General features: G+C 46.2%; 3 protein-coding genes across 3 annotated transcripts; 1 reads left to right on the top strand and 2 right to left on the bottom strand.

Annotated features, from left to right (window-relative positions):
- Nucleotides 1-274: 274 nt before the first annotated feature.
- On the top strand, nucleotides 275-17393 carry cmtm6 (CKLF-like MARVEL transmembrane domain containing 6). Its single transcript, XM_076737382.1, has 5 exons — nucleotides 275-400; nucleotides 1462-1585; nucleotides 7912-8088; nucleotides 12987-13085; nucleotides 13339-17393. The coding sequence occupies exons 2-5, from the start codon at nucleotides 1469-1471 to the stop codon at nucleotides 13513-13515; spliced, it is 570 nt and encodes a 189-aa protein (XP_076593497.1). The 5' UTR covers nucleotides 275-400; nucleotides 1462-1468; the 3' UTR covers nucleotides 13516-17393.
- Nucleotides 8647-12401, bottom strand: LOC143324687 (uncharacterized). The gene is made up of 3 exons (XM_076737381.1): nucleotides 11864-12401; nucleotides 10371-11074; nucleotides 8647-9325 (listed from the first exon to the last, which is right to left on the bottom strand). Exons 1-2 carry the CDS (start codon nucleotides 12221-12223, stop codon nucleotides 10721-10723), a joined length of 714 nt encoding a protein of 237 aa, XP_076593496.1. The 5' UTR covers nucleotides 12224-12401; the 3' UTR covers nucleotides 8647-9325; nucleotides 10371-10720.
- A 2401-nt stretch (nucleotides 17394-19794) lies between the features above and the next one.
- Nucleotides 19795-24406, bottom strand: LOC143325163 (B-cell receptor CD22-like). The gene is made up of 6 exons (XM_076738086.1): nucleotides 24305-24406; nucleotides 23804-24175; nucleotides 23073-23342; nucleotides 22650-22752; nucleotides 21016-21064; nucleotides 19795-20063 (listed from the first exon to the last, which is right to left on the bottom strand). The coding sequence occupies exons 1-6, from the start codon at nucleotides 24354-24356 to the stop codon at nucleotides 20052-20054; spliced, it is 858 nt and encodes a 285-aa protein (XP_076594201.1). The 5' UTR covers nucleotides 24357-24406; the 3' UTR covers nucleotides 19795-20051.
- Nucleotides 24407-25657: the final 1251 nt, after the last annotated feature.

The raw sequence follows: 25657 nt of genomic DNA on the forward strand, positions 1-25657 counted from the left end.
GTTCAGAACTGCTTTTATTGCTCAGTTTTGTGAGTCGTCAGATTTTTTATTCCGTTTTGTATTTATTCAGTTTGTGAAAAATTAAAATACGGACTCTTGGTCTGCCTTGAGGTCCCTTTCGTGCCTTCTCACCGCTGACCAACCTTCAGATATTCTTCTTTTGAAGGCGATGGTTATAAAACAAGTTGGCCTGACAAAGTGGCGGAAACCTCTTCCAACGGGGCAAATACTTTTACTTTGAAGGTCTTATCCGGAAGCTGACCTTCTTCCTCCTAACTTGACCAAATATCGTTAATGCGGAAGTTTTGATGACTTAGTTTAGCGGCGGAGAAACAAAGCGACAATTTTAACGTCGCAGCTGGAAACTTAGTTTTTCTGTGACCTGGAAAAAACCTGAACGGTGAGTTTGTCTCTGAAACCTCCTGCTTTTATCATCTTTTTCCTGGAAAATAACTTCCTGTGTAAGCGAGTAAGTTTGGCAGATTTTAGGCCACCGTTAAAGGTTGATGCCAAGCCCCCAAACTGTCCCTCTGTCAGCCTGCGTTTGGCGTTCTGTCAGTTTACTTCATTTACTTTCACTTACGAAGCGAAAGTTTTGCTTGTTTAAACGCGGGTTTAAATGTTTTCACATTTAATAACGAGTCCGTTTCTCACTTCGCCATGAACCACACACACACACACACACACACACACACACACACACACACACACACACACACACACACACACACAGGCAGCTTTGTTTATTGGAACCCGGCCCCGTCTTTAACAGTTAAGTCGTATTTTTCCGTCGAGCCGTTAACGGCGCGACGCGGTTTGAGTGACTTTAAATTAGAAATGCCCTAAAATAAAATGCGCTACGCGGATAAAGCACAAGACGAATTCACGAGAATCAACTTCTGGTTACGGTGAAGCCCTGATTCACCTTCTGCAAGGTTTGCGGATTTGTCTGTAAGCTAAGAATTGTTAAATATCCAAACCTGTAAATGAGGTTTGGTGTTTTGAAATCGCAGTAGCAGACAAAGGGAGCTTTTGGACCGATTGGTCAAAATGACCCACATACAGGCTGTAAATCAGTCTTATTAACAGCAGAAATGATTCTTATCAGCGTGGACGTCGCACACCTGCAGCCTACCTGTACCTGCACCTGCGCACTTTCACTTCAGAATGTATTCCTCCTAAATGTCACAAACTACATGTACTTCAACTTCCTCCACTTCAGCTTCGTGTTGATCGAGTTTTAATGTGTAAAGTAACTCAAGCTGTCAGGTAAGTGTAGTGGAGTATAAGTGCAGTATTACCCTCCGAGAAGTAGAAAGTAGTATGAGAGGACAATACTGAAGTAAAGTACAAGTATCTGAAGTGTGTATTTGAGTGAGTACTGTGGTCTCCGCAGAGCTCAGCTGTTCAGTTTGTCCCAGTGTGTCCCCGTCAGAGCGTAACTGTTCTTTCTCCTTCCAGCTCCATCATGGCCACCGGTAAAGTTTATGTTGAGACGACGGCGCCGAACCCCAAAGCCCCCTGGTTCAACGTCCCATCGCCGAATCTGGATCGAGTCCGTTTCACCATCAAAGTCACTGAAGTGGTGAGTTCAAAGACCCCGAAACCTTCTTTCTGACTCGTCATTGCTCCGCTTGTTTCAGCCCGTCGCTGATCTGAACCTGAGCTCAGCCGGTGATCGTGTGTGATTGATCATTTGTGTGATTGATCGTGTGTGTGATTGATCGTTTGTGTGATTGTTCGTGTGTGATTGATCGTTTGTGTGATTGTTCATGTATTTGATTGATCGTTTGTGTGATTGTTCATGTGTGTGATTGATTGTTAATGTGATTGATCGTTTGTGTGATTGGTCATGTGGAATCGTCGTGTGTCAGCATGGAGCTTTGTTAATAAAGGTAGATCCAATTATACCGCACCATACTGATGGACATTTCATTAGAACACATTCAAACGCAGCAGCAATGAAAGAAGCGCCAAAAGCACTTCAGACAGAACAAATGTGATTTAAATCGGATCCGATGGAACCAGAAATACAGCTGAGGTGAAAACGTTCCGCAGAGAAACCGACCAATCAGGGGCAGCAGAACAGCAGAGTCCTTCATGTCCTCTGGATTGTGGTTCTGGGCTCGGGAAGTCGTTTGTTCCTTCTGTGAGCAGTTTCATCCTGTTTGGTTCTGTCTTTAACTGAAGGACTTTAACTCATCCTGCCATTCACTCCTTACTGTTACTACACTACACTAATATTTACAGGTACCATTACTACTGTGTACTTCAACGTGGGTGTCGTCATGTGTGATTTGACCTGGGGGATCAGGTGCAGGTTGAAAAATTGAGGCCCAAGAGTGGAACGACGGTCAGGTGTCCTCAGCTTTGGAGGAAACACTTGTTCACTTTCAGTCTGACTGTAAAACGAAGAGGTGGAGTCACGTTTCTGCAGGTGTGTGTTCTGCTTGCTCAACAGGTGTTTGATGAGTTGATCATATCATTTCTGTTCTATTGGATAATGAGTCACCAGCCCCGCCCTCCAGCCGGCAGGTGGCCACACAGAGAGCTCCAGCTGCCGCCGCCTTGACTTCTGCTGCCTGATTGGCTGGTACATCCAGCTGTATGGATCATTATCAACTCAAATTTGATCACGACCCCACATGGACATCACGTCGTGGCCCAGCTCTGCTCGTCTGAACCCTCTGAGCTTCGCTGTGGAAGCAGCTCAGCATTTCCTCCATTTCAGCAGTTTCTGTGTGCAGCTTCCTGAAATCCGGAGGTCACAGCGAGGCTGCAGCTGCAGCTGCAGAAGGAGGAAGTGCTGCAGCTGGAGCAGGTGGAGCAGTCGTTGTCCTGCGCTCAGATCAGTTCAGACCGATGGCAGCCTAAAAATGAAACTGAACAAACAAATCAGAGGAACATGAATGAATGTTGGTCATTAAGCTCAGATGCTGAGTCGTCTTCAGTCAGACATTTTCCCGTCGTGAAGGTCCAGTCACATAAAAGCGTGTCAGCAGACGGTTGGCGCCTTCTCTCTACAGCACCAAACAGGAAGCTGCAAACCGGACGGTTGAAAAAACTCCTCAAATACTGTCACACACACGGGAGAGATGGTGAATTAATAGCATTATTAGTCCGCGTTTAGCTCAGCGTGTATCAGATCCACCAGAATGCACTTATCTTACTGAGAAATCTTGATTCTTGAAATGGTTCGTCCCTCCTTCCGACAGTCGTCTCCCACTAAAACAGCTCAGCTGTTTTTATGTTTTTATGGGTTTTATTGATGCCAAATTGACAGGAAGCCTGTTGACACATGATGCCTTTTATCTCGTGTTTCTAGTTTACTGTGTTTTCGAGAACATGTCAGGAATGGTTAAAATGTGGTATTTCTTAAAGGGAGTTTGGTGTAGTTTTTCCCTGGAGTGCGCAGGGAGCTTCAGTTTAATTCAGACTGCTCATATGTATATTTTTTAATGTTTTGTCACACCACAGAAACACTGAGGCCGTCTGATGTTGACTGCTGGTCGTTATTGCTTTGATGGATGGTTAGATAATGTGTGTATTGATAAGTGATGGTGGCTGATTATCAGCTGATTGTGCTCAGTTTCTAAGGGTTTCCTTTGTGTTCGTATTTTAAACTACACTCTTCATTAAACACGATGGTGTGTTAATGACTCCTGACGAAACTTGACCGCTCAGCATTCATGTTGACCTTTTTTTTTTTTTTTTTTAGCTTCCCTATTTAAGTGACTTTGATTGGTCCAGATAGTGAATCTGTCCCTGTCTGTTGAGACGTCTTCGTGTCATCTGCTGTGAGTCACACCTGAGACTTATTGGAACCAGGTCAGTGTTTAATGTAGAAAGAAGTGAGTCAGGAGGACAGATGATGGACATGTCAGTGAAATACGTGCTCGCTCGCTCGCTCTCGCTCTCTCTGCGACCCCGCTGTGATTGGCTCTTCCTCATCCCGCGGCCCTTCAGGAAGCTGCAGACGGGAAGTGAAAGTGATGCAGAGCTGCTGGTTTTGGAGCAGAGAGCTGTCGTTAGCAGATCTCAGAGCTGCTGACCCTCCAGTGTTGCGACAGTTAACAGATGGAGGACGAGCTGCTTCCGGCCTGCAGGCTGCACGCCTTACTGTTGGACGGAAAGAGGATGTTCAGGAGGGAGGACGGCGTCCGTCCGTCCGTCTGTGGGAAACCTCTGGGATCAAATCTAATTATCAAATAACCGGCCTCTGTCGGTCACTCCGGTCCACTGCCGCACAGCATCAGTCTGCAGACAGCAGGACTCGCTCGGCCTGACAGGTGGACAGGTGTGTGTTACCTGGCTGAGAAGTTGGAGGTGCGCAGCCTGCAGCTCTTCTTCTCTCAGCTCGCTGTGGCTGCTGCTTCCATCACTTCCTGCTCGATTTCAGACTGACCTGCAGCCAGAAGGTGACCGCAGTGTCCGCCGTCTTGTTTTGAAGACACATTGTCGACAAACACACGGCACTTCCTGTGACTGCTTCACAGTAAAAGTCAACTCATGTTTCAGCAGTGAATGCTTTTAAAGTGAAGCTGCAGCAGCAGGAAATGTCCAGTTGGCAGCAGCAGTGACTTAATACAGCAAGTTTTTCAGGAACGTCACCACAGACACTCAGTTCAGTTCATAATACTGCAAATATAGAAATATTACAGTACTTTCATCAGTGGGTCTGAGGCTCGAACATCACTGTTACCTCATTCTGTCACAGACGGTGACTTTTACTTCAGTCACACTCCTCAAGCTCTTCAGTTTCACTGAAAGTATGTAAACAATGTCATCTAAATGTTCTCAAACTCCTGGTGTGTCAGTAAAGTGTTCCTGTCAGTGTGTTTACTGCTGCATTCATGTGTTCATTCATTTTCCTGCTGCATTCATGTGTTCATTCATTTTCCTGCTGCATTCATGTGTTCATTCATTTTACTGCTGTAGATGTTTCAGCTGGAGCTCATTGAACTCCTTTATATCCTGTTGGTGCTTTAATCTACATCAGTGCATCAGATTCTAGAAGATCATCACGTTCGCAGCGCGGCCGTCCATGATCAGCTGCACAGCTGCACAGTTGTCATTGGATAACTGGTTGATTTCAGATCTGTTGTTCAGAAAGTACAAATCCTGCATCAATCAGGTGTCATAAATGAGAGGAAACATGGCGGCTGAAGTTCTTCACGGAGACGGAAGGTTCAGTGTGTCTCTGTTGATCCTCAGGCCGACGGTTCAATGTCCCTCAAGAAAGAATCAATCAAACAAATCAATCAGTCGTCGTCAGATCACCGAGGAGCACCGTGAAGGTTTCATCCTGTCGGGCTCCTCCTGTCAGACTCAGGCTCAAAGCTTTAATGTAGTTAGGTAATGTTGTCCTGCTGCATTATGGGAAATGTAGGTAACGTGTCTCCTCAGCTGTTTGATTGATCGACCGACTCTGCAGTCAGAGAGAAGATCCTCATCTTTGAACACCAACGTGTCTTTAGTCAGTCAGCTGTCAATAAGCAGCAGAGGGACACTTGACAGACATCAGCTGAATGTGTCCAACACTGTGGAGGCTTGACAAGACAAATCCACGTCGGCTGAGTGTGTGGATGATCAAAACTGAGCTGGGAGTCAAACCCCCGTCCACGCGTTGCTCTGCAGCAGCAGCAGCTCGGCGTCTCCATAAAGACCAGTCTGGGTTTTAGAGCCACATGATGTCAGAACGTCTTATTTTAGCTCTGTGGTTCAGGGTTTGTCTCCGTTTGAAGGAAACAGTCTTTTTATAAGCCGCCGTTCACCAAACACACATTAACACACGACGTTCCTACAGTGAAAGTCTGCAGAGAGAACAGAGTCTGGAGCTCAGAGGCCGAGAACGGTTCTGCCGAAGCTCTGCTGACGGCTGTCTCACTGAGGACGCCTCAGATCTGTGCAGCCTGTCAGCCTCTCTCAGCTCGTCCATAGAGCCGGACAGTGACCGCATGTCCACTGTGGACTGACTCACAGAACTGATCTTCACCTTCTCGCCTCGTTGGATTCCAAACAGGAAATGACCTGAAATGCAGTTCAGTGTCTCCAGTTCATGTTCTCACACATTCCTCTTCTTCATGGTGTTGACAGATAAAATCATCTTTACAAGACAGAATGTCAGTAAACGTCCACAGAGCGTGATGGACGGAACCTGGTGGACAGAACCTGATGGACGGAGCGTGAACGTGATGGACTGAGCGTGATGGACGGAGCGTGAACGTGATGGACGGAGTGTGATGGACGGAGCGTGATGGACGGAGTGTGATGGACGGAGCGTGAACGTGATGGACGGAGCGTGATGGACGGAGCGTGAACGTGATGGACGGAGTGTGATGGACGGAGCGTGAACGTGATGGAGGGAGCGTGATGGACGGAGCGTGAACATGATGGACAGAGTGTGATGGACGGAGCGTGATGGACGGAGCGTGAACGTGATGGACGGAGCGTGATGGACAGAGCGAGAACGTGATGGACGGAGCATGATGGACAGAGCGAGAACGTGATGGACGGAGCGTGATGGACGGAGCGTGATGGACAGAGCGAGAACGTGATGGACGGAGCGTGATGGACTCTCTCTGTATTCTCAGTGTAATTATTCCCACTGCCAGAAGGGGGAGACAAAGGTTCTGACCTGCAGGTCTAAAGTTGAGACATCCACACGTTTAGTCACTCTGACGATTGTGGTCTTTGTTATTATGGTCTGTTTTACTCCCATTATTTACAACATGACCATCATGCTGTGTTGAACAAGATTTGAAACCAGAGATTGAGACCATGAACTCATCGCAGACTGTTCAGAGGGAACAGATCAGGACGGAAGTCGTGGTTTTCCCATAGGCTTCCACACAGTCAGACCTCCTTTGAGAAGAATGCAGGTTTAAGGAGGTTCAGCTCCTTTCAGGCCTGGAGGCTCCGTCCACTGTGAGACGACGGCCTGAACTCCTCCTCCTTCCTCTTCCTGTTGACTCACTGTGGTCCAGACACACCCGTCCACATGGTGTGTGTGTGTGTGTGTGTGTGTGTGTGTGTGTGTGTGTGTGTGTTGGCAGTCAGAGCGGTTGAACCACAACAGTCAGTTCTAATGAAACAAGCCAGCAGCTCCTGGTGTGTTTAAACTGGTTTGAGATCAGACGTCATGTCAGCTGCCTCTGAGGAGCCATTTTCTCATTTTAAAGTCATATACTCATTTTAAATTTTAGGTTTTCTGGCCTTTCTGTTGTCATTGAACAGTTTACAGACGGTTTACAGACAGTTTACAGTTTACAGACGGTTTACAGACAGTTTACAGTTTACAGACAGTTTACAGACAGTTTACAGTTTACAGTTTACAGACAGTTTACAGTTTACAGACAGTTTACAGACAGTTTACATACAGTTTACAGTTTACAGACAGTTTACATACAGTTTACAGACAGTTTACAGTTTACATACAGTTTACAGACAGTTTACATACAGTTTACAGTTTACAGTTTACAGACAGTTTACAGTTTACAGACAGTTTACAGACAGTTTACATACAGTTTACAGTTTACAGACAGTTTACATACAGTTTACATACAGTTTACAGACAGTTTCTGTTTGGACTTGATGGTTTTGTGGTGAAGCTGTGAATCACTCCATCTCTGGACACGTTCATACTGTCAATGCTTTGACGTGTCGATGCAGACAGAATTGATGGGGGTTGTTCTGAGACCCTCACCTGTGCTGAGGCAGGTGAAGCCTTGTGCAGACTCTCTTGGTCACATGCTGATGATGTGACGTTGAATCACGGCGGATTGTCCAGCGTGTGGACGTTTTATTCCTGATGTCCGTCCTCGTCTCGTTCGGTGCCGTCTGTGTTGTCTCCTCTGACAGAAACCTTTTAATGGATGAAATGATGAGCTGGTGTCTCCTGTCTGTCCCCAGCTGCTGTCCTTCGTGGCCTTCATCCTGGAGGAGGTGGTCAACAGCTGCCTCAGCTGCGCTGCCCTCTACTTCTTTGAGTTTGTCAGCTGCACGGCCTTCCTCTTCACCCTGCTGCTCCTCGTCCTCCTCTCCACCACCCTGCACACCAGGGTGGGCATCACCTGCTGGCCCAGTCTGGTAAGAGCTCACCTGAGCGTCACCTCCACGCTAACAGTTCCTCCTTCACCCTAACCAAAAAATTAGATTTGATCTGTCGCTTTGTTCAAGGAACAGTTCGACTTTTTGGGAAATGCTCTTCTCTGTTAAAGTTAGATGATTCCATGCTCGTGTCTCACTAGCTTAGCTTAGCATAAAGACTGGGAACAGGGGGAAACTGCTAGCCTGTCTCTGTCTAAACTTGGAACAGCGAAGAATGATTCCATGAGGTCTTCAGTTTGATTGTTCCAGTCCAAAACTCAGTTCACTGCGATGTGACCAAGCTGCACATCATCTCACCTGAAGCTGCAGAACATTTGGCTTTTCTGCTTAAAAAGCAGCTGGAACAATTAATCCATTATCAAACAATGGGATCAATTTTGTGTCTGTTGAATAATTGACTTAGCTCTAGACTGAGTTCAGCTGACTTTTCATGATTACTGGGACTCCTGATTTCTAAATAATTAACATGAACACAGAGTGTTGATAATGCACTTTATGGGACATTGTGTTCAATGAAAGCTCAGTGAGACAAAAGATCACTTTCAGGTCGAGTCTTTATTGCAGTGATTTTAGTTTTCCTGCAGAACATCATGTGAGAACATTAAAAAAACAGGTGCAGGAAGCTCCGCCGTGTGTCTATATTAATCAGGTTTTCTCAGCTGCTTCGACGTCTGTTCACGTTCGGATTTAAGATCTTCAGGTGCTCAATGAAAATCGTACAAATCGTGTGAAGGAACAGCACAGTGCTGCAGAACTCTGGAGGTTCTGACACAGAAGCATGCACGTGAGTTATTCCTGACTGCAGCATTCACAACAAACATGTAAGAAGTGTCCAATGATTGGCATGCGAGGCTAATTTCCGAACAGGCTAATTACTGAAACGAGTGTTTACGACATCACGGCAGGACAGTGAACACACTTAATGTCAAGAGAAAACGCTGAAGATACTTTTTATAAACAGAGAACGTCCCTCCAACGTGCTGAAAGGACGCACCGTGTTCTCGTCTCTGTACGTCAGCTCCATCGTTCTCCTCCATGTTGCTGCAGAGCTGCAGGCTGCAGCTGGACGGTGGAGGCTCAGGACCTCCGTCACCGCCCTGTGGTTCATGTCCGTGTGTCTGTTTCAACACCAGACACACCAGGTCCTGTCAAAATGCTGCTCAGTCACTTTATTCAACCACTTCTTTCTTCTTCTGCTTCCTGAAAACTGGTTCACCTGCCAAGAGACAAAGATTCTGATGTCATTCCTCAGCTAATCAATGCTCAAAACCTTTCCTGTCCGGCACATAACTGATGATCTGAGGTTGCACTAACGCAGACTGTGGAGGTAGGATTGACCAGTGTGATGCTGTGAATGGTAGAAGTGTGACATTTGGCGATACCCCTCGCCTGAACCTGATTATTTCCAGGAAGTGAGAACATGTCTGACAGGACGGACGAGCTACAGGCGCGAAAGGACGTGACTGTGGACACCGGCTGGACTCTTCATTGGCTGCCGTGGTTCACACAGAGTGACTGTGGCCGGGTCATATCTGTTTCTCTGGTTCTACTAGCTTCTATCAAGACCAGCGCGGTACAGACGGACGTGCACCAGCCAGACGCACTCACCACCTTTCACCAAACAACAGCCTGATGAAGCAGGAGAGGCTGCAGAGCGGTTACAGGAAGGCTGTGAGTCAGAGAACATCAGTGTTCCTCTGCAGAACACGTGTGACTGTCAGCGGACGGCAGGTCGTCCAGGGGTTAATCGCCGGCTGACGGCGTTCCCTCAGACGGATTTCTAAATAGAAATGAGCGTAAAACAGATCACCAAACGTACTTTGACAGCCGTTAACGGAGCCGGCGGTCTGTGACCGTCCTGTCATGTTATTCAGACGGTGTGTTTGAATACACGGTGATGATAATCTGCTTTCTTTGACTGACACATGCAGCAGGTCACTAACCAGATTTCTGCTCTGCCTCGGACTTTATTTTGAAAGCTACTTCCTGCCTTTGTTTTGAGTTTTTCCTCGCAGCCTGAAGGCAACAGTCAAGAGTTCAGCAGCAGAGAAACCAGATTATTTAGACTTCCTGAGGAGACTAAACATTGCAGTCGGACTTAGAACTAAAGTATTAGGGCAGGAAACAGCGTTTAATGAGGCGTGTGGATCTTCTGCAGGTGTTTGGTTCCTCAGTGTCTGGTGTGGATTCAGGATGAACTAGCATGCAGCTCTCCTTTGTGTCTCTGACGTCCTTCTTTGTGTCTGCGTTGTTATACTGACCTCGTGCTGTGTGCCAGACGTTCTGTTGGTGTTGTATGTCGGGGGTCGTTCCTCGTGGAGTGCTGTATGTTGGGGGAACCTGGTCAGCTGTAAGTCCAGCTCAGGGAGTCCTCTCACTGTCTGGGTCTCCCAGTGGAACACAAACCCCTGACCTGCACCAGTTTCTGTGGAGTCCAGTATGAAGGTGTGGTGTGGTGGCTGAACGCTGCTGGATGGCAGCATCCGTCAGCCCTCCAGCTGCTGGAAGATCACCGCAGCCAATAACCTTCTCCCTTTAAATAGGCGTTATCAAAAAATGTTCTCCTCATGAGTCTGAATGTTCGTCCAGCGAAAAGATCAGCAAACGGACTTTAAGGAAGCACGTCTCTCAGGTGAGGCGAGGACTTCCACGTACCAGAATGTCCACCATGACAGCTCCACTTCACCCTCATCTGTGCGCCCGAGTGGAAAAGCTCCTTCTCCACGATGGGCTGCCCACACGTCTGACACATCCTGAACAGCTCCATCAGGCTGCGGTTGTACACAACAGTACAGTCCTTATCGACGTCTTCATCGGACTCATCGGACGTCGCTATGGAGTTGAACTCGGGTTCTGACTGGAAGCTGTCGTCCAGAGGGTCCACTGACACCACGATGCAGAAGCTTTCATCTGACGCTGCTGCTGGAGGTGACTGTGAGGAGCTCGCTGCAGCTCCACAGGCCGCCTGCGAACAACAAACGGCAAGCAGACGGCAGGTCAGCCAATCACATTCACCCAAACTACAGGTGAAGAGTTCAGTTACTTCAGTTAAAATAAAAAAAAGGTGAATTATTTTTATCATTGCTGAGCGTTGGCGTTCACGTTACAGCTGTTTGCTCAGTTAAAGGTCCACTGAAGACGAGGATCGTCTCTAAATCAGACGGTACGTCACTCACGGTCAGCTGTCTGTAAACCGTTAACGCTGATTTAACAAGTGTTGTTGTTTGTGGCTGTGACTTTAAATCATCACCACAGATTAAAACAGAAGCTAACGTTACAGCACTTCCACCGTTAGCCCACTCCTCTCCTCCTGACCGCAGACCATTAGCAAAAATTGTTTTGGGTCAATTTCTTGCATTTTTCACCCTTATGAACAATTTAATAAAAGCTCCTCGTGGTTTTTTGGTTTGAGTGATTTGAGCGACTGTAAATGATGCCAACATCTGCATTTTGAGTGTGTTAAAGTGCTTCCTGCGCAGTAAATCACTTCCTGCCCTCCATTTGCAGGACGCGCCACAATAAAAGAGTGACGTCATGTGCAAATAACCTGTTTGAGAAAGGGGGAGATGAGGCACCACAGAGGGGCCCCTGTCTGGCTGTGCCCGGGGCCCGCAGCTCAAACCGCCCCTGTCAGAGTCACTGACGGGCTGAGATTCAGTAAGCAGTCATGTTTTGACTATGAAGGGTTTTGAGTTGTTATCGCTGCTAACGGGAGGATAAAGATTCCATCGAGGACATGACCGTGAATATCTACCTGTGTTCTGCTCCTCTTTGGAGCCGGAGGAGACGCCTCTGTGCCGCCGGGCTCACCGAGCTGTCTGCCGGGGAACACTGACGGCACCGCGCCGCTCTTCAGCATCGGTTTGGGCGCGATGTTCAGTATTTTAGCTCGAAAGTCTTCTTCGTAGTCCTCGGGCTTGAAGTGCAGGCTGCACACTCGCACTCCGCTGTATTTGGAGACCGGTGTGTTTTCGTCTAATCTGGGGTTTTGGATCGCTTTCAGCCATGTTCTGCAGCGCTGCGGGTCCCGCGTCGGTAAACCGTGGAACACAACCCCCATGGACTTCGCCTCGTCGTAGCCTTTACATCCCGGGACACAACACCTCCACGGCATCGCTCCAGCGGCCGACGCACAGAAACAACCGAGCGGGTGTCAACCGTGAAATGTGTCAAACAAACTATGAATTCTGACCGTAGCAGCTGATTAATATGTTGTTTTCCACGTTTACACAAGCGGTGCTGCGGAAGTAGCACGTTAGCAGAGCAGCTAGCGGCGCCGTGCTTCTTCTTCTACTAACAGATTTCCGGCAGACTGTGTGGCGCGGTGCGATGCTGCCCCCACAGGCAGTGATGACCAGGTTGTTTTTTATGTTTTTGGGTTCAGGTCAGTGGGCTGCAAATGACAAAAAGACTTTTCAGAAGAAAACGAATTCTTTAAAGGACAAGAAGAAGCCAAAGTGTAAAACTTTGCTGTTTTCTTGGTGGATATTTAAACTGGTTTTTAGCTTTAGCATATAATTATGAAGTAAATATTGACTGCATGATGTTGTGGCTGTAGAATAATGACACCATCAGTGTTGATGTTGGTTCGTTATGAGCCTCACCGTCACTCTGCAGCTCCGTCTGTCCAGCAGGTCAGTTTTGGTTGAGCCAGGCCAGCTGTTTCCCCCTGTTTCCAGTCTTTATGCTAAGCTAAGCTAACCAGCTTTGTGACTTGACAGTGAATCAGTCTGAACTGATCGAACTCTCAGAGAAAAAGAGAAGAAGCACATTTTCCCACTAAAGTATGACAGGTTTTGTTTCCACACAGTGAACATGAAGTCCTCAGCTGCTGATTCTCCTCTTCTTCATCTTCTTCTCCTCCTCCTCCTCTGCAGGACTTTGTGTACACTGGTGGCGTCGCTCTGTTGTTCCTCATCGCCTCCATCATTTTCGCTTCAGACAACGGCGGCACATCTTTGGAGAGGAGCGTTGTGGTAAGAAATCATTCACACACTGCAGCTGGTGCACTGACACTGCTGTCCTGTCCTGCCTCCTCCTCTTCCTCACGACCTCCTTCTTTCCTTTTCTACCTCCTCCTCTTCCTCACGACCTCCTTCTTTCCTTTTCTACCTCCTCCTCTTCTTCTCCACCTCCTCCTCCTCTTGCCTTCCCTCTCCCTTTCTTTCTTTCTTTCCCTGTGATTGAAGTCACCTGCCTGACCTCTGTGTTCATCCTCTGCTCTTCCAGGCGTTCGGCTTCTTGGCGACCATTGTGTTTGTCGTTGACCTCATCATGTTTGTGAAGAGCCGCGGCTTTCCCTTCAAGAAAGACGGGAAGTCGGAGACCAGTAACGGCGGCCCGGTGTCGGTGGAGGCTCCGCCAGAGGCGGAGAGGCTGAACGTGGAGGCCGGTAGAGCGGAATAAGTCCGTTTTCCCGCTGTGTGGCGTGCGTTTTGCGTGCTGCGCTCACAGTTCAGAGATTGTTTTTCGCACTATTCCTTTTACGTGACGACAGGAGGCGGCCATTTTTAAAGTCATTTTAAATCCCTTTTCAGTCGTCATTACCCACCTCTGAGGACGCTCTGAGCTGCAGTTTTCAGTGTAATCAATCTCCCAATAATCAGTCGCTCAGCGCGCAGAGCGTCCATCAGTATGTGACACGTTGATATGAACAGGCGTGTTCTGTGTGCTCACAGAGAAACAGGATGTTTATTGAAGACCCTATTTTTGAAGATTTATATCGATGCAGTGAACACGTGGACCTCCTGTCAGTGTGTTGACTCTTTTAACCGAGTATCATGAAGTTTATCGAGAGAGATTTGTCTCATTTGACGACCCAAATGAATTCTGTGCCCATAAATTCCAGTTATTGATTGAAAATTAAGTTTTAAATACCTACAGATTTTTCAGAAGTCAGTGGTTCTGGTCCTCGGGGTCAGGACACCATGTGAGGGCTCAGACATGAAATATTGCACTCTGTCACCTCCTCAGGTCACAAAAACATCTTTCAAATTAGACAATCAGTCAAGGAAAAGTCACGAACAGACAAAGGTTTCCTGTAACCACAGTATTTGTTTTGTTCTGTTGAGGCCTTGAACGCCTCACGAAAGTTAAAATTTAGACCCAGAAGATGTTTACGTTTGTGCTGAAATGCCAGAACTCCACTCAGCAGAGAAAATGAGTCTTAATGATGGACGTGTCCTTCCCCTGATGGACAGACGTGAATGTTCATTTCAGACATGTAAATGACAGAAAGCGCGACGTGAGCAGCCTCACAGAAGCAGCAGGTAGTCCTGGAGTGGATGCAAAGACGTCTGACTGTTTGCTGTTCATAGTCCAGTTGAATTGGGTCGACAGTCTGTTTTATGTCAGATTATTTCTTCTTATTTCAGTAAAAAGTGTCAGGATTTGTCCAGCAGATGGCGCTCACTCACAGTTCTCTCCTCTGGACCTGTGAAGAAAGTTTTTTCTGCTGCTGTTCAGATCAGCTGACTGAGGTTTTATTATTATTTCAGAGATGTTTCTCCTGAAGTCCTGCAAACCGTTTTAATATCTGACTGAAATAAAAGCCTCAGTTTGCACGGTGGCAGCAGGAAGAGATCACGTCTGCTCCAGGTCTACATGTGACCCTAACCCTTCACCTGAACGTTACCTGGTGCACCAGTCGAGGCTTTGCTTTCTCTGAAACTTGACATTAAAAACTGTAAACTGAACGAACAGGCCGCCAGTATTCGACAGCGAGTGCAGGAGTTTGTAAAATGATGTTCAGAAGCAGAAAGTCTGTGGTCGTGTTGAGAAATTCCAGTTTGTGACTGTGTGAATGATGAAGGGGCAAAATGTGATTCGTGGACAAACTGAGCGAAGAGTGAAGATGTGAACGTCCTCATGAGCCCATCAGGACGGCTCAGAGAGGAGACAGTGACAAAACTGTCCTCGGGGGGCGCCAGAGAGTTGAAGGAGGCTGAGATACTGCAGTGACTCTGAGTCTTCTTCCTCTGCAGTTTTTTTGACGATCCACAGCCACAGACTCTGGGATGACTTCTGATCATTTCACAGACTGAGAGAGGCTCAGAGTCCATGTTTCTCTGTTTGTTCTAAAGCAGCTTTTTCTAAAAATTGACCATGTGTAATCAATAGACTATAGATCAATGCGAGCTTCAGATCAGAGACGAGACGTTCAGCTGAGCTCGAGTCTGAATCAATAGATGAGTTTTCTTTGACTGACAGTTTGTCTGTAGGCACCGAACATTCAGCACACGCACGTTGCCAAAACTTTCCCATGAGCCTTTGCCAAAAGCACCTTGTTCTCCATGATGAGGTGATAAACATGGCTGCCGGCGTCCTACCTGGAAACCCAGCAGCTTCTGTCATGTGACCCGAGCTCCGTTTTTGTCACTTTGTTATCCCATCATAGTTAGTCTGTCTTTGTCTGTCCTTCATGTTCGAGGCAGGCCTTTGTTTCTTATCTCTCCTGAAGCTCAGATGAATGTTTTTGATATCGTTTGATATTCTTCAACTTGCTTCTTTTAGTGTAATGCTTTTGATAGTCTTCATCGTCCTTTTGGTCCAAACTCTCCGTCTGCTTCTTCATTTTAAAGGTCTGTAGCCCAAACTCTCGTTTCCGTTCTGCTCATTTTAACTCTCATCTTAATCACTTAGTATTTGTTAAATTCTCTGTTTTATGAAGGAAATTCTGCTTTTGTCTTTAGTCAAATATCAAAACTCTCTGAATGTGAATGGTTATACAAGGAGAAGTTATCAGTTGTTTGTTATCCTGTCTGGATTTTTTTTATTTCAAATTTTGTCTGATTGGACATTTACTGTTATAGACTCTAATTAAAGTTAATCAGTGATGCAGAATATTTGAATTTGTTCGAGGTTTAGGATTTTACTTTCATGAATGGAAGAATAAAGATTGTCACAAGCGGTTTCATGTAGGATCATAATGGATCATGGATGGATTATTCACTACATTAAGACAATGAGCACGAACATGAAAAGGCCCCCACCCCCCTTCAGCAGCAGCCCCTCGCTGACCCGGTCGGTTTCGTCTCTTTGTGGTCTTTTGTTCTTTGAAAGGTTGTCTTGTGTCTCTGCAGTCTGTTTCATGGCTGTTAGACTCGGTCAGTCCTCCGTCCACGCGTGAAGTGTCGGGATCAAAAGGAGATGATCGTGTCCGTGCTCTGATCCTGGATCAGTGTCTGACGGTTCAGATCTTGAACGTGTGTGAAGCAGTTTGACCGTCTGCAGCGTCTCTGCAGCAGCGTCCATGTCTGAAGCGTCGTCGTTGATCTGCAGGTGGTGAAGCTCTCTGTCCGTCCTCTGTCCTCCTCTGGACAAACAGTCTCTGAGTGAAGACAGCATGTCTCTACCTGGACGGTATTCACCGGAATCAGACACGTTGACACACTGAACACCTTTAATTAAACTCTTCAAAAGACTTCACACATTGAATGAGTCTGGACAGACATGGAGGTAAATTCAACTTGTCTGGTTGGTGGAGGGAAACAGCTGTGAGGTGGTGATTCTGCTCATAAGATTGTTTTTGCTCATATTTTGACTTTTATGCCCAGAAAATGAAGCGGACTGCAATTTACAACAACTACAACTAGCTGCCGTTTGTTCTGAGAGAGTGTTTGAGGTGTAAAGTGTTTTCTTCTTTTATATCCTTTGATGAGTCTTCACAAATGTATACTGTATCTGTTTCTTCCATTTTTGAGAAATTCAATCAAATCAGACATGAACATATCAAGTCAGCAAATCAAAACGTAAAACTGTGACACGATTGTGGGATGTGGAGTCAGAGTTTTGACACATTAATATGCACGTTTGTTTGGGACGGACCTGGTTCAAAGACTTCAAATGTGAAAATGTAAGACATCACATGGACTTCATTCAGGGTCCAAGCTCTTAATGATGGACGAGGACATCGGAGGTTTTCAGTTCTGACATGTAAAGATACAATGTGCTCATAGTTAATCATCAGATACACTGGAAAACTTCTTAGAAATACTAAATATGTCTTTTTCGTGCCAGTCAGACAATCCAGAAATCAGTTTTTATATCAACATGATTAACTTCCATGTTCCAGTTTCTTTTTGGATGTTTTTGTATAGAATATTTTCTATGATGCATCTCTTTTCTGTTTCTGTCTGGAAAAGAAATCTGTTTCTTTCTCTTCCTGTTTATGACAAAACACTGTGTGTGCGCACAGTAAACATTTCACTTTGTCTATTAAAACTGCTGCAGTCTCAATCTGATGGGATCATGGTATCACTCTGTCATTTAATAAACGGATTTTCAAGAAATAAATGTGCTGTTTTTTACGTTTAAGCACACATCAGTTTGAATCACTTGTTGCTTTCTGTGTGTTTTCAGTTTGGTTTTCTGGATTTTCTCCTGCTGAAGCTCAAACTGCTGGACTGAAGACAAACAACTCTGGAAGAAATAAAGTGTTTAGAACATGAAGATATAGTTTTATAGAAGTCACCTGTATGCTGACCGAGCCGTGTTCAGTTCCACGTATTGACTGCAGTGATGGAATAGATCCAGTTTATGTGGCCGAAGGTGTTCGTGAACAACGTGCATGTAGGAACGATTATCATCGTGTAATATACAGTGACCCGACAGCTCAATGCTCGACAACCCTACGAAACACCTACGAACAGACAAAACAAGCAAATTCAACATCTTCACCAATCTGACAACACATGCAAGGCATTATATGCTGCAGCTCAAGGACACAACCAGATAACTCTGCAACACACTGAAAAGTGACAGTCCAGGAAACAGTTTACGCTGTGGTCTGTGCGTCTTGCAGCGTGTCTGCACGTTCAGTACACGACTTACTTGTATTTTCACATCTTGTCTGATATTAATATTTAAGCAAAGCTTCTGAATATTTCTTCCATCACTGCACATGTGAGACATAACTGTTTTATTGCAGTGGCCTCTTCACTTACAAATGTGTTATTTAAAACGAGTGAAACAGCGCCCCTCTGCATTCTAACGGCTGGTAAACGGCAGCCCGTGCGGTCAAAGGTGGTACTACAGTCCGCCAGCTGTGCCAATCAAAGGGGAGCAGGTGATGGAGATTAAAACGCTAAACGCTCATCTGCGGTCAAACTGCGTGGATGGCGTTTTGGAGAAGAATCTATGAGCGTTAAGTGTCAAGTCAGTCCACCTTATTATAGGAAGTTAACCTGTTTAAACGAACTCACAACAGGGTTAGCTAGTTGTTCTGTGTGGACAAGCTAACTTATTTCTTTCAGGCCAAGGTTAGTTAGACACCAGGCGATGGCGGGAGAAACTGTAAGCAACCAAGATGGCGGCACAGCGGCAACGTTACAGGACAGTCTGGAGATACACAGTTCACCTCCATGAAGGAGACAACGGCTTCAAATAACGTGAGTAAAACACACCGTCAGTCAGTCAGTCAGCCAGTCAGCGTGTCTGTCTGTCAACGTGTCTGTCCGCGCGTCTGGCTGCTCACTCGGTAAAGATTCAGTAATGGCGGACGTGGCGCTATTTTTCCCGTAAACTTCATCACAATGGCGGTTTTATTCGGTCATTTGTCTGATGTCTGGACTCGGAAGGCTGCTGAGTGGCTGATATTTGTGTTAGTCATTTATCTGGGACAGTGCACATTAAAGAAAACCTGACGTTAACAGTAGCTCGACAGCTAAAAATGACAAATGATAAAGAGCATTTTCTACCCAATGAAATTGCAATGAAAATACGAGATGAGAAACTGGAGGAAATGTTCAAAAGTCTTAAACTAACAGCTAAAATAAGGCAGGTTTATCTGTACACCATCAGCAACAACAAGGCATTATGCATATGACGTCACTCTTGAGCTGCAGATGGAGGGCAGGAAGTGACTGTCAGTATAGGAAGCACTTTAACACACGCTCAAAATGCCTATGCACACCGAGCAACCACAAGGGGCTTTTTTCGAGTACAAGTTGTTTTTCATTAAGATGACAAATGCAAGAGAAAGACGATATAAGAGAAACACAAGACCATAAAGACAACATGAACAGGAATGAGTTCATATCTGAGGACCAGAACCACGTCTGAAGTCAGAAAATGCTTTCAGTCGCAGTTGGCTCAAAGGTAGCTGCTGTCCATGAGTGCAGCAAAGTGTCTTAATGTCCAGGTCCATGAATGAGACCAGGTCCATGAATGAGACCAGGTCCATGAATGAGACCAGGTCCATGTGTTTGGTAATTTTCTCCATTAACCCATTAGTCAATAATGTGTCAGAAAATAGAGGAAAATGTCCATCACAGTTTTATAGAGCCCAAGATTTCATCATCATATGTCTCGATTTGTCAGACCAACAGTCCAAAACACAAGAATATTAAACTTACTATCATCAAAATGACCAAATATTAAGATTTGAGAAGGTGGAAGTGAGCCAACAGTGGCAGACCTGTTTGTGTAGATGAGCAGTTTGACTGTTAGTCACATCCTTTTCTGCTGTGTGACGACGAGACTTTGTGAAATATCAGCATGTTTTCATGGTGTCTGGTGAGCAGCAGTCAACTGAAGCAGTGAAGCTAACCAGCTGAAACAAAAGTCTTTTTATTTCATTTTATTTCTAGAATTAAAAAGCTGAAGACATGAAAGTCCTGTAAGTATGAAAGGAAACTCTATTTTTAAGCTTTAGGCTCATGACTGTGTTTTGATGGCTGCACCTTTTCATCAGACACACATCAGAAACATCTGAAAGAACTGAAACACACACGCACGCACGCACGCACACACACACACACACACACACACACACACACACACACACACACTGCATGTATTTGCTGTCTTGTAAATCAAATCATGTTTAGTTTCCCGCTTTCTAAACCAGCTGCTGATCAGGATCAGGATCAGGTCCAGGTCCAGGTCCAGGTCTGTTCAGACAATGATTCCAGGCCGCGTGGATGGAGGTCACAGCTCGTCCATCAGTGTGGACACTGAAACAGGTAGCAGAGTACAGATGAGATGAAAGAGAGAAGAAGACGAGCAGCTGACAGCCAATCAAAGATCAGCAAGAAACACGTTTAAACCGCCCGAAACAACCCGAGTCATCGTGACAAACACCGACGAGTCCCTCAGCAGTGGAGCTGTACTCCAGAGTGTGTCCTGAGGGTCAAAGGTCATGGGGGTCGCCATCAGAGGCTGCAGAGTTTGGAAAGTTTCCAGCTCAGAGATGTTCTCATGTGATTCAAACAGGTGGGATAGAAATGTCCAGGACAAAGACGGAGTGTGTGAGTGACAAACATCGAGCTGACCGTGGACACTGAGCTGAACACATATGTGAATGAAACCAGCGAGCTGTGAGCGCTTCGGCTTCAGTGCAGCTGCAGCGTCGGTATGAAACCACCAGAAGCTGCTGAATTTAAAGCCCCGAGGCTCCGAACATAAAGAAAGTCCTGAAAAGTGTTGACGAAACACAAGAAATCCTGATTCAGCACTTTTAAAGACTTTCCACCGAGATAATCAGCAGAGAAATGATCAGGATTAAACAATAATCTAATGAGTAGTGACAGAAAACCAGCAGGACTCATCTGAGCCTCAGATCTTTGACACGAGCCACAGCTCTCATGAAGAGAAGACGAAGGAGATCAGAAGGATGCTGCAGACAAACATTCATTTCTTATGAGGTGAGGAGGAAACATGAGGAGGAAATTACAGCAGCAGCTTCAGATGTCAGAGGAGCTTTCGTCAGAGGAGGCAGGTTCCTGTTTCTCCGAAGCTCCATTTACTCATCAGAGACGACAGAAAGTCCGTTCATCTGTGAGTTTACTCACTGCCTTCAGTCGAGACCTGGAGTCATCAGACAGTCTGTCCTCCATCAGCCCCTCCAGGAGGACATGAAGCTCAAAGTCTGTCAAAGACAATGAACGCTGTTTGTCAGGGACTCACCTGAACCGCCGTGTTCTTCAGCTCTCTGCTGCTTGTGTGCGAACACATCCTGTAAAGATGGATGAAAGAAAAGAGGCGCTGAGTAGAACACAGACACGAGTCACCCAAACATGAAGTAATTATAATAATAACTGTATGTGCAGACCAGTCAAGAGTTTGGACAAATTCTCAGTCAGAGGCTTTCCTCTATCACTTTCTGCATTGTAGATTATTGCTGCGGACATGGACACTCTGAATGATGTAGGAAGCAGAAAAAAGGGGACGACCTGATGAAGCTGATGAGAGAAGAAAGCTGTCAAAGCGACGAGTGGCTGCCGTGAAGAGTCTGATGTATCAGACAGTTTGCTTTGTTTACCACAGAATTCGACGTGTCACGTCATAGTTTTGACTGGTTCTGTGCTCAAACCATCGCGTCAACTTACAAACTGCTTCAGAAATAAGGAGTAAGATAAGATCGTAACAGAGCCCCATTTAACACTAAAAGACCAATGCAGCAGAGGCAGATATAATCAGATTAATGTGTTTTAAAGAAAGATGAGCAGCTGGTTTCCTCTGCTGTGATTGGTCAGAAATCAGGAGGCATAGCAGGCCATTGGATGCTTCTTCTGCCACATGGACGGTGTGACCGGCGCTGTTGTGAACTCACCTTTCTGTCCTTAAAACAACATTCTGGATTTCCTCATTTAAAACTAGATGTGACGCAGCAAATAAGCAAACTGGCCTTTCCCAGAGTCTCGGCCATCATTCTCCCTCTCTGTGAAGATTAACGGCCCATCGGCTCGCTGCTGGTTAATGTTACGTGATGAGCACAGTCCCACGGTCGTTTCCCACTGAAACAGCTCAGCTATCCCAGATCTTTCCAGTCTCTCTGGATTGATATTGATGCCGAATTGACAAGAAGCCAGTCAACGTATGACGCCTTTAATCCCGTGTTTCTGGCGTGAAGTGTTTGAGCAGACACAATGAATTCTTAAAATGTGGTGTTTCTTAAAGGGAGTTTGGTGCAGCGTTTTCCTCAGCGCGTGCAGGGAGCTTCAGTTTAATTTAAAAACCATGTGTCTGTTTTTTAATGTCGTCACACCACAGAAACTGTATCTGCTTGATTGATTGATTGATGGTTTGCAGTCTAAGAATGTGTGCTTGTATTGATGACTGACGGCTGATCAGGCTGATCATCAGCTCACTGTCCTCAGTTTCAAACAGCAGTTTGCAGTAAACAGTCGCTCTTTGTGTTCATGTTTTTAACTCTTTCCTAATTAACCACCATGTGTCTGATGGTGTGATTATTGAGGAAACTCGTTAGCTCAGCGTTTCAGCTCAGTGGTTGTCTTAATTTGTGTGTCTGTATGGCCTCCGTGTGTCAGCTGCTGTGTCTGATCAATCGATCAACTGATCAGTGAGTTTAATGTTCGTGTTAAAAAGTGTTTTTAGTCATTATGATCTCAGACTCGCTAATGCTAATGCTAACCCATTGCCACACTTAATCTTTCAGCTCTGATGTAACTGATGCTGCAGCCGCGTCCTCGCTGACCTCAGAGCACATTTGTGACGTCACAGACAAAGACACCTAGTTTGATCTGGACGTCAGTAACAGAGCACAGAGGAGGCGCTCGGTTCTTGTCGGTGACATTTACCTTTTGACGATGACGTATGTCACCGTGATGATGAGCACCGTGTGCAGAGCGAAGAGACTCAGACGGACGACCAGCAGTTTGTCGACCGCGCCGCCGTCTGTTCCTGTGGGTCAGGACATAAAACGGACATCTTTGATTGAAAACGATTGATCCGGGGTTGATCGGCGTCTCAAGGTCCAGACTGTTTTCATGTAATCAGTGAACATGGCGACGTGTTTCTGACACCACGCCTCTGTCGTCTTCTCCACAGCAACAGCGCCGAGGCTTATGGGTACTGTAGTATTTAGACGTGTGTGCCAAATTGACAGAAAGAAACCTGATTGGTCAGAAACTAAATGTGAATGACTCAAACCGGTCGCAGGACGTAAACCTGTGACTGTTGGTAACCTGAGTCCTGAGCCTGGACGTTATGGTCACACTAACCTTCCTGTTCAGCCTTCACCTGCAGCCTGTACGGCGGGGAGAGAGTGTTGGCGTCGGCCCTCAGACTGCAGGTGTAGCTCCCAGAATCCTCTGCGGTCAGCGGGCCGAGCTGGAGGGTGGGGCCAGACCCTGAGAGGGCGTGGCTGTCTTTGAACCAGGTGACCTCCATTTGGTGGAACGTGCAGAGTGCAGTGCAGCACAGCGTGACGTTCTCACCTGCTCTCACCTGTGCCTCTGTCACGGAGCTGTTCACCTTCATCTGAGCTCCATCTGAAGAAGAGAAACGTGTTTAAGAGCGAGCTACTGGAGCAGTATGGACAACCAAGTTATTGATTTATTTATCGATCCAGGCCTCCACAGTGCAAAGTAAATGTTCCCCAGTAAAAGCCGATGAGAGAAAAATAGATTCTGAATTTCCTAAATTCTTTTTTAGACGTTTTTTTTCTGTCTCTGTCAGACTTTTCCTGCTTTTATCAGTAAAACTGATGTAACTTATAATGTCGTGTTATTTTCATTATTTCTATCGTTGAATTTTCCCCTTTTGTCAGCTTTATTTTTTACTGTAAAGCACATTTTAACTTCGGAGGACCTGGTCCTGGTCAGCAGATGCTGTGGTTGAACTGGGCAGCCTTCAGGTGTGACTGTCTGGCTCTTAGCACTGAATGAAAAACTCTAAATGGTTGTTATTGCTGCCGTTGTTGTTTTGATGCCGTGATCGTGATCGTACTTACCAGAGACTGTAATGTTGACTCCTGATCTTCCAGTATAGTGTGCGGCTGTATGATTTCCTTCCATTCTGAAGCGAAAAGTGGCTTCATCCTCCTTCTTTACGTCATTGATCTGTAACGTGCAGTTTCCCGTCTTGTCTCCCAGATATTTGTAACGAGGGTCGTTGCTCTCTGACTGGCTGTCGTACACAGACGGCGTGGTGCCGTGACACAACAAATGGTTCTGGCACCAGCGGACTCTGGTGACTTCAATAAAATCCTCGCTTCCGTCCAGAATGGCAGACTTCAGTGGCGTGAAGGTGCAGAGGATGGTGACGGTCGATCCTTTCACAGCACAGATATGATCGGGATAGTTCACAGCTACACCTGCAGCACCTAGAAAAACACAGTGCGGTGACAGTGGCTGACTTTGAGCTTAAAGGAGCGAGTGCTTCGGTGTGAAGACCGTCAGAGGAAACACAGGAAGCACTAACATACAGCAGCATAGATAAAGCCATGTCTTACCAGCCAGCAGTAACATGAAGCCCCAGGGAACCTTTGTGTCCCAGACTGCCATCCTTACTTTATCAAGAGCTGATTTCACCTGTTTCTTCTTCAAATGTTCAGCAGTGCCGATGAAGACACGCACGGCTTTAAATGTCTTTGTGGTTTCTGTCTGTCTCCACTCGTCTCTTTGTACACTTCCTGTTACGTTGACACCAAGTTTTGATCAGAAATAGAATCTGTGAAATCAGACTGAGGTGACATTTTACCAGGAATGTGATGTCATCTGCTCAAGATAAGGAATGAACATGAGACTATTGTCTGTCTGTCTGTTTCTGCCTGTCTGTCTGTCTGTCTGTCTGTTTCTGCCTGTCTGTCTACCTGTTTCTGTTTGCCTGTTTCTGTCTGTTTCTGTCTGTCTGTCTGCCTGTTTCTGTCTGCCTGTCTGTTTCTGTCTGTCTGTCTGTCTGTTTCTGTCTGTCTGTTTCTGCCTGTTTCTGTCTGCCTGTTTCTGTCTGTCTGTTTCTGCCTGTCTGTCTGCCTGTTTCTGTCTGTCTGTCTGTTTCTGCCTGTTTCTGTCTGCCTGTTTCTGTCTGTCTGTTTCTGTCTGCCTGTTTCTGTCTGTCTGTTTCTGCCTGTCTGTCTGCCTGTTTCTGTCTGTCTGTTTCTGTCTGTCTGTTTCTGCCTGTTTCTGTCTGCCTGTTTCTGTCTGTCTGTCTGTTTCTGCCTGTCTGTCTGCCTGTTTCTGCCTGTCTGTCTGCCTGTTTCTGTCTGTCTGTCTGTTTCTGCCTGTCTGTCTGTCTGTCTGTTTCTGCCTGTCTGTCTGTCTGTCTGTTTCTGTCTGTCTGTTTCTGCCTGTCTGTCTGCCTGTTTCTGTCTGTCTGTTTCTGTCTGTCTGTCTGCCTGTTTCTGTCTGCCTGTTTCTGTCTGTCTGTCTGTTTCTGCCTGTCTGTCTGCCTGTCTGTCTGCCTGTTTCTGTCTGTCTGTCTGTTTCTGCCTGTCTGTCTGCCTGTTTCTGTCTGTCTGTCTGTTTCTGCCTGTTTCTGTCTGCCTGTTTCTGTCTGTCTGTCTGTCTGTCTGTCTGCCTGTTTCTGTCTGTCTGTTTCTGCCTGTCTGTCTGCCTGTTTCTGTCTGTCTGTCTGTCTGCCTGTTTCTGTCTGCCTGTTTCTGTCTGTCTGTTTCTGTCTGTCTGTTTCTGTCTGTCTGTCTGCCTGTTTCTGTCTGCCTGTTTCTGTCTGCCTGTTTCTGTCTGTCTGTTTCTGTCTGTCTGTTTCTGCCTGTTTCTGTCTGCCTGTCTGTTTCTGTCTGTTTCTGTCTGTCTGTCTGTTTCTGCCTGTTTCTGTCTGCCTGTTTCTGTCTGCCTGTTTCTGTCTG

The sequence above is a fragment of the Chaetodon auriga genome, chromosome 8 (genome assembly GCF_051107435.1).
Source record: "Chaetodon auriga isolate fChaAug3 chromosome 8, fChaAug3.hap1, whole genome shotgun sequence".
NCBI classification, from domain to species: domain Eukaryota; kingdom Metazoa; phylum Chordata; class Actinopteri; order Chaetodontiformes; family Chaetodontidae; genus Chaetodon; species Chaetodon auriga.

Excerpts from the sequence above, each read along its gene's own strand:
- cmtm6 (XM_076737382.1), top strand. The coding sequence starts at position 1,469 with ATGGCCACCGGTAAAGTTTATGTTGAGACGACGGCGCCGAACCCCAAA. Across the intron at positions 1,586-7,911 it reads CCATCAAAGTCACTGAAGTG|CTGCTGTCCTTCGTGGCCTT; the intron begins GTGAGTTCAAAG and ends GTCTGTCCCCAG. Across the intron at positions 8,089-12,986 it reads TCACCTGCTGGCCCAGTCTG|GACTTTGTGTACACTGGTGG; the intron begins GTAAGAGCTCAC and ends CCTCCTCTGCAG.
- LOC143324687 (XM_076737381.1), bottom strand. The coding sequence starts at position 12,223 with ATGCCGTGGAGGTGTTGTGTCCCGGGATGTAAAGGCTACGACGAGGCG. Across the intron at positions 11,075-11,863 it reads CAAAGAGGAGCAGAACACAG|GCGGCCTGTGGAGCTGCAGC; the intron begins GTAGATATTCAC and ends TGTTGTTCGCAG.
- LOC143325163 (XM_076738086.1), bottom strand. The coding sequence starts at position 24,356 with ATGGCAGTCTGGGACACAAAGGTTCCCTGGGGCTTCATGTTACTGCTG. Across the intron at positions 24,176-24,304 it reads CTTCATGTTACTGCTGGCTG|GTGCTGCAGGTGTAGCTGTG; the intron begins GTAAGACATGGC and ends GTGTTTTTCTAG. Across the intron at positions 23,343-23,803 it reads AGTCAACATTACAGTCTCTG|ATGGAGCTCAGATGAAGGTG; the intron begins GTAAGTACGATC and ends TCTCTTCTTCAG.